The 8,064-nt window shown below is 40.8% G+C and overlaps 1 protein-coding gene across 1 annotated transcript; it reads right to left on the bottom strand.

Moving 5' to 3' along the window:
- Positions 1-1,192: 1,192 nt before the first annotated feature.
- LOC145537585 (heat shock transcription factor, Y-linked-like) lies at positions 1,193-2,713 on the bottom strand. Its single transcript, XM_081568279.1, is given in 2 exon segments — positions 1,193-1,774; positions 2,201-2,713. Coding segments are annotated over 2 exon segments (1,095 nt in total).
- Positions 2,714-8,064: the final 5,351 nt, after the last annotated feature.

The raw sequence follows: 8,064 nt of genomic DNA, 5'->3' as shown, positions 1-8,064 counted from the left end.
ACTTGTTAACCATCCTGAGGTGCGGCAGTCACCACAGGAATTTATTTTGTCTCTGAGAGAACAGACAAGCAAAATCTAAATATGCATTAGGAAATATAGGGTGGAATCATGCTGGCAGGAAATAAAGCTATGCCTTAAGGAGAGCAGAGCTAAAATGACCCTATACAATACTACTTGCAAAATACTTATCTTGTGCTGAACACGGGCCAGTCACTGATTATATCCTCTAATCTTTGGTATCACAGTGATGGTATAATGATTATCATAATTTTAGACATGCTACAATATCTATATTTTCAAGTATGAAATGAATTTCTGTAATGAAGACAATATCCTGTCCAATGTGTTAAGACTGTGCTGCTGCTAAGTTGCTTCAGTTGTGTCCAACCCTGTGAGACGTTACGGACAGCAGCCCACCAGGAGCCTCTTTCCACGGAATTCTCCAGGCAAGAATACTGGAGTGTGACGCCATTTCCTTCTCCATCTTAAGATTCTACTGATACCTAACAGAATATCATGTAACTGTGAATGCACTAAGGTACGTACTGTGTATTTGCACTTTTTTGATTTTCTTTGTATCTCTTCCTTCACACGTACCATCCTCATTTAGACACCTGTTCGTTTCAGCAGGGATGATTTCAGAAATGACTTTACTTCCATTACCTCTTTTCCCTTTGTTCTCATTTTCTTGCTTACAAACAATAGATTCAGTTCAGTTCAGTTCAGTCGCTGTCATGTCCGACTCTTTGTGCGCCTATAAATTGCAGCATGCCAGGCCTCTCTGTTCATCATCAACTCCTGGAGTCTATCCAAACCCAAGTCCATCGAGTCAGTGATTCCATCCAATTACCTAGGATGCCTTTCGGATGTTTTCTTGACCTGAAAAATGTATAAAAGAGTGCAGTAAAATAGCCAGACATTGAAATAAAGTCTTAGTTTACTCTTCATTCTTTCAAAAAAAAAAAAAAACTGTGAAGATGAACATGTAACTTTATTGTCCAAATACAAGAATTGTAGGTATTTGTTGACATCTCCCAACGTAAATTTTAATCTTCATTAGGTTCCATAAGCTGATACTTATTTGATAGGTCAGTTTTAATTAGCATGGTTTTCACATAACGAATATTGTTGATGAATTGACTTGAAAGAGAAGAGGTGGATGTATCGTTGGCACTCGGGACCTTGAGATGCCTCACTGTTGCAGGTTAGGAAAAGGACTGTCATAGACTGACATATCACTATACCTATCTGGAAATGTAGAAGGCTACACCATCAATCCAAAAGAACTGCTCCGTAAAGCAGATACGATGCGGTTCTGAGAAGTAGATGTAGAGGTAGTAGCAAAGTCCTCAAGGTGGCCATTTACTTGAGTGTAGGTGCTATGGGAGTGCCAATTAAAAATGCTCAATTGGTTTAAAACAGAAGGTTGATCTATCACATTCTGTTCTGTTTGTCTAACTGATATTGACGATGGGGAAGGAAAGTCACACGGAGATAGGACCCTTGTTTTAGGGACTATCTGACTGGTGTAAGTCTTTCGTGTGAAAGGCACACTTAAACTTGTGGAAGCTGAAAATGGACTCTCTCCACTAGTTTCAGGAAGAAAATCAGAGTTACGATCATCTATGTTGACACTTGCTTTAACATGCTTCTTCATGTAATCTCGAACTAATGAAGATTTTGGAAACACATTGTTAATCCCAACTCTTCTTTTCATTCTTACTAAAAGTTGGGGATAACCTCTTTTGAAATTTGGATTATAGTAGATCTGTAACTAAAACCAAAGGATATAATTATTTAGTTTTTTATAACCGAGGTAAAACTGACAAGCAAAGCTGAACTATAAAAATGTATTCCTTTAATGATACCAATTAAATAGCATCAAATAAAACACCTCCTAGTAGTTTTAACACTTTACATGTTAGAAACAAGTATGCTCCTCAACTACAAAATATGCTGCAATTACAGTAAATACAACTTCAAGTAGCTTGAGGACATGTATCCAATTTCAAGTTGCTAGAAGACTGTGTAAAATATGAAATATTTTAACCTCCATCTGTTCTCAACTTCAAAAAATAAAATGTTTTCAACAATTTGCTATCTCAATTTTAAATTCGGTTTTAGCTACATATATGAAGATGTTTTCTAAATCACATGATTTAATCTTGCTTATTGCCAATAAGTGGAAATTTTGGAATACCTTGCTCAAAATAGAGACATTATTTTCTTCTTCCAGAAAGTCAGGTAGTGAAGCAGATCTTTGAAAAGTTTGTCGCTTTTTACTAAACCTGTAACAGTTAAGCTGGTGAACTAAACTTTTGATACTATCAGTTTCAAATATTCTGAAAGGGACCTTTCCTTCCAAGACTTCTTTCTTGAAGAGTTCTTCATTGATCACTATAGAAGTGCCACTCTCATCCCACCAAATACATTCAAACTGATCACTTTCAACTATATCCCAGAGTTTTTGGGGAAAACTGAGTGAAAGAAAATCATTCAACTCTTTTGTTTCAGAGACAGAAAATGTGTAGCATGGTCTTTTTATCCCAACTTCCTCAGACAAAGCCTGAAAAGCATATTCTTCAATCATAGATCTCAAAACTGAGTCCTCAGTAAGTGTGTAAGCACACAAAGAAGATCTAATGGAGGTTTCTGAACTAGTTGATTCATCTTTAGAGGATACATCTTGAATTTCTGAAGAACTATGTGCCATCTGAGAGAAATCTTTCTTCAGATACTTTTATCACTTGTCTGATTTTACACACTCCAACTTCAAATGCTGCTTGGCTGGATTACAGAGAAACTCTCTAGAACATCACCATTGTCCTGAAAGTCAAAATGCTGTGACATCACAAAGTCACTGTTGTCCTAGCAATTGAAGGGCAGTGTTCAACCAGTGTTTACTTCTGCATCAACTTAAAATAAAGGCTGCTTACATAAATTGTAACCAAAAACATGAATACTGCAAAATGTCATTCCTAAGGAAATTTTACACAGAAAAATCTCATCAATAAATCTACTTGGTTCCTGAAATAAAAGTGATTGATTACCCTTCTATACATACATTCTTAACATTCAGAACTGTTACCAAACCAAATAAGGGTCTACTCGCTTCTATGCAATAAGTCAATCATCTGACTGTGGGTTTCAGTGAAAGCAAGTGTAGTGTTTATTGTATCCCTAGGCAAGGTGTTCTAACAGCTGGTACCTAAAATACGCACGCTCCTCAAATACTTTCAGGGGAAGGATTTTAATGACAGAGTGAAGGTGGGCCACAGAGTGTGTGATCAGTTTTAGGGCATTCTATTAATGGCCTGTTAGTGAGGATATTGGGAGTCAACATCACCGACCATCTGGCTCCAACTTCTCTGTGGTCTATGTCCTTAAATTTCAGCCTCATTGGAGCTTTAGTATCTCTAAAACTGCTCACAGGATATTGCTCAGAATGTTATCTATGGTCCTCGAGGAGCAACTAAAGATTCTTGACTTTGCTTAATGGCCAAGTCATTATTATTCTATATTGCTTGATTATTTTCCCTTGTTTCTGGCTTTTCTAACTATTCTGATTAAAATTACCTTGGAACATGAGAAGGTCTACAATCTACTACCTCTATTACTCTTTCTTTTTATACTTTTCAATCTTAAGAAGGGACTGCTTAGAACAAGAAAGGAAATAAAGTGTTAAATTTAGAGCTTGATAATGAGTGTGTCAGAAAATCTCGGTTGCAGGTTTGAATTCTGTTTCAGGTCCCCCAGCTCTTGGAGTGTTTGAGTCAACAACAACTTTGGCTATTTCCAGTTGAAATGGAGCACAGAGTTTGAAATAATCCTGTGATCTAAGCTTGGTATCAATATTTCCTGTTAGGCAAACTGTATATCTGCCTATTTTTATCACTAAACCTGGAGAAACATTTGAAAATTGGTAGATATTTATTAAAAAGAAAGAGGAGACTGATATAAAACAGTACTCATATTTTAGATACAGCCAAGAAAAAACATTTTTAAGTATTTCCCCATTTTATTATGTTCAATAACCAAGTAAACTTTTGAACCATTCTACTTTGGCATTTTATTTTATTTTATTTTTCCCATTGCTGTTATACCTAACAGGAATTATAAGCCATTGTACTTTTTTTTTAATACACACATGGATACACACACACACATACTCACACACAAACACATGTGTATGTGTGTGTGTGTGTGTGTGTGTGTGTGTGTGTATCCCCAAGATCTTAGATGAACTTTTTGGGAAGCCCAATATTACTTACCATTTAAGACCGGGGCGGCAGCCAGGGGCCAGGGGCCGGGGGCCGGGGTCGGCGGCCGACAGGGGCTAGGCCGGGCCGGGGGCTGGGGGCTAGGCCGACAGGGCCTAGGCCGGGCCGGGACTCGAGGGCCGAGGGCGGCGGCCGAGAGGGGCTAGGTCGGGCCGGGGGCTGGGGGCCTGGGGCGGCGGCTGAGAGGGGCTAGGCCGGGCCGGGGGCTGGGGGCGGCGGCCAACAGGGGCTAGGGCGGGCCGAGAGCCGGGGGCGGCGGCTGAAAGGGGCATGGCGGGCCGGGGGCTGGGGGCCCGGGGGTGGTGTCCGACGGGGAAAACTAGCTAATCTGATCACACGGACCACAGCCTTGTCTATCTCAATGAAACTAACTATGCCGTGTGGGGCCACCCAAGACAGATGGGTCATGGTGGAGAGGTCTGACAGATTGTGGTCCACTGGAGAAGGGCATGGCAAACCACTTCAGTATTCTTGCCTTGAGAACCCCATGAACAGTATGAAAAGGCAAAAAGATAGGACACTGAAAGATGAACTCCTCAGGTCAGTAGGTGCCCAATATACTAATGGAGATCAGTGGAGAAATAACTCCAGAAAGAAGGATGGGATGGAGGCAAAGCAAAAATGATACCCAACTGTGGATGTGACTGGTGACAGATGCAAAGTCCGATGCTGTAAACAGCAATATTGCATAGGAACCTGGAATGTTAGATCCATGAATCAAGGCAAATTGGAAGTGGTCAAACAGGAGATGGCAAGAGTGAACGTCGACATTCTAGGAATCAGTGAACTGAGATGGAATGGAATGGGTGAATTTAACTCAGATGACCATTATATCTACTACTGTGGGCAAGAATCCCTTAGAAGAAATGGAGTAGCCATCATGGTCAAAAAAAGAGTCCGAAATGCAGTACTTGGATGCAGTCTCAAAAATGATAGAATGATCCCTGTTCATTTCCAAGGCAAACCATTCAATATCACGGTAATCCAAGTCTATGCCCCAACCAGTAATGCTGAAGAAGCTGAAGTTCAACGATTCTATGAAGACCTATACGACCTTTTAGAACTAACACCCAAAAAAGATATCCTTTTCGTTATAGGCGACTGGAATGCAAAAGTAGGAAGTCAAGAAACACCTAGCATAACAGGCAAGTTTGGCCTTGGAGTACACAATGAAGCAGGGCAAAGGCTAATAGAGTTTTGCCACAAGAACGCACTGGTAATAGCAAACACCCTCTTCCAACAACACAAGAGAAGACTCTACACGTGGACATCACCAGATGGTCAACACCAAAATCAGATTGAATATATTGTTTGCAGCCAAAGATGGAGAAGCTCTATACAGTCAGCAAAAACAAGACTGGGAGGAGACTGTGGCTCGGATCATGAACTGCTTATTGTCAAATTCAGACTTAAATTGAAGAAAGTAGGGAAAACCACTAGACCATTCAGGTATGACCTAGATCAAATCCCTTATGAGTATACCATGGAAGTGACAAATAGATTTAAGGGTCTAGACCTGATAGAGTGCCTGATGAACTATGGACAGAGGTTCGTGACATTGTACAGAAGATAGGGATCAAGAAAATCCCCTTGGAAAAGAAATGCAAAAAAGCAAAATGGCTGTCTGAGGAGGCCTTACAGATAGCTTGGAAGAGAAGAGAAGCAAAAAGCAAAGGAGAAGAGGAAAGATATTCCCATCTGAATGCAGAGTTCCAAAGAATAGCAAGGAGAGATAAGAAAGCCTTCCTCAGTGATAAGTGCAAAGAAATAGAGGAAAACAACAGATTGGGAGCGACAAGAGATCTCTTCAAGAACATTAGAGATACCAAAGGAACATTTCATGCAATGATAGGCTCGATAAAGGACAGAAATGGTATGGACCTAACAGAAGCAGAAGATATTAAGAAGAGGTGGCAAGAATACACAGAAGAACTGTACAAAAAAGATCTTCACGACCCAGATAATCACGATGGTGTGATCACTCACCTAGAGCCAGACATCGTATGGAATGTGAAGTCAAGTGGGCCTTAAAAAGCATCACTACGAGCAAAGCTAGTGGAGGTGATGGAATTCCAGTTGAGCTATTTCAAATCCTCAAAGGTGATTCTGTGAAAGTGCTACACTCGATATGCCAGCAAATCTGGAAAACTCAGCAGTGGCCACAGGACTGGAAGAGGTCAGTTTTCATTCCAATCCCAACAAAAGGCAATGCCAAAGAATGCTCAAACTACAGCACAATTGCACTCATCTCACATGCTAGTAAAGTAATGCTCAAAATTCTCCAAGCCAGGCTTCAGCAATACGTGAACCGTGAACTTCCAGATGTTCAAACTGGTTTTAGAAAAGGCAGAGGAACCAGAGATCAAATTGCCAATATCCGCTGCATCATCGAAAAAGCAAGAGAGTTCCAGAAAAAACATCTATTTCTGCTTTATTGGCTATGCCAAAGCCTTTGACTATGTGGATCACAATAAACTGTGGAAAATTCTGAAAGAGATGGGAATACCAGACAATCTGACCTGTCTCTTGAGAAACCTGTATGCAGGTCAGGAAGCAACAGTTAGAACTGGACATGGAACAACAGACTGGTTCCAAATAGGAAAAGGAGTACGTCAAGGCTGTATATTGTCACCCTGCTTATTTAACTTATATGCAGAGTACTTCATGAGAAACGCAGGGCTGGAAGAAACACAAGCTGGAATCAAGATTGCCAGGAGAAATATCAATAACCTCAGATATGCGGATGACACCACCCTTATGGCAGAAAGTGAAGAAGAACTAAAGAGCCTCTTGATGAAGGTGAAGGAGGAGAGTGAAAAAGTTGCCTTAAAGCTCAACGTTGAGAAAACTAAGATCATGGCATCCGGTCCCATCACTTCATGGGAAATAGATGGGGAAACAGTGGAAACAGTGTCAGACTTTATTTTTTGTGGCTCCAAAATCACTGCTGATGGTGATTGCAGCCATGAAATTAAAAGACTCCTTGGAAGGAAGATTATGGTCAACCTAGATAGCATATTTAAAAACAGAGACATTACTTTGCCAACAAAAGTACGTCTAGTCAAGGCTATGGTTTTTCCAGTAGTCATGTATGGATGTGAGATTTGGACGGTAAAGAAAGCTGAGCGCCAAAGAATTGATGCTTTTGAACTGTGGTGTTGGAGAAGACTCTTGAGAGTCCCTTGGACTGCAAGGAGATCCAATCAATCCATCCTAAAAGAGATCAATCCTGGGTGTTCATTGGAAGGTCTGATGTTGAAGCTGAAACTCCAATACTTTGGCCACCTCATGCGAAGGGTTGACTCATTGGAAAAGACCCTAATGCTGGGTAGGATTGGGGGTGGGAGGAGAAGGGGACGACAGAGGATGAGATGGTTGGATGGCATCACCGACTCGATGCACATGGTTTTGGGTAGACTCCGGGAGTTGGTGATGGACAGAGAAGCCTGGGGTGCTGCAATTCATGGAGTCGCAAAGAGTCAGACAACTGAGCGACTGAACTGAACTGAACTGAATATTACTTAATAACTTTCTGGCTGAATAATTCAGATCCTGTTGCTGAAAGGCTCTCCCTTAATCTAGCTCATCTTCCACTATTCTTTCTCTAATACGAGATGGGGTTCATACTTCTGAAGCCACCTTGAGCCCCCAAAATTGCAACTCTCATTTACTTAAAGATATTGCTCTCAGAAAGCTGTTGGTATCCACACATTGGATACAATTTTAAATATGCAAGTCTGTAGTCACATAGGAACATGTCTGAACCACATGCACACAGGTCAAC

This window comes from Giraffa tippelskirchi, chromosome Y, assembly GCF_054371585.1.
Source record: "Giraffa tippelskirchi isolate mGirTip1 chromosome Y, T2T-mGirTip1v1.2.pri, whole genome shotgun sequence".
In the NCBI taxonomy this organism is placed as follows: domain Eukaryota; kingdom Metazoa; phylum Chordata; class Mammalia; order Artiodactyla; family Giraffidae; genus Giraffa; species Giraffa tippelskirchi.
Note: the sequence above shows the minus strand (reverse complement) of the source record. Positions and strands in the feature narration are given on the sequence as shown.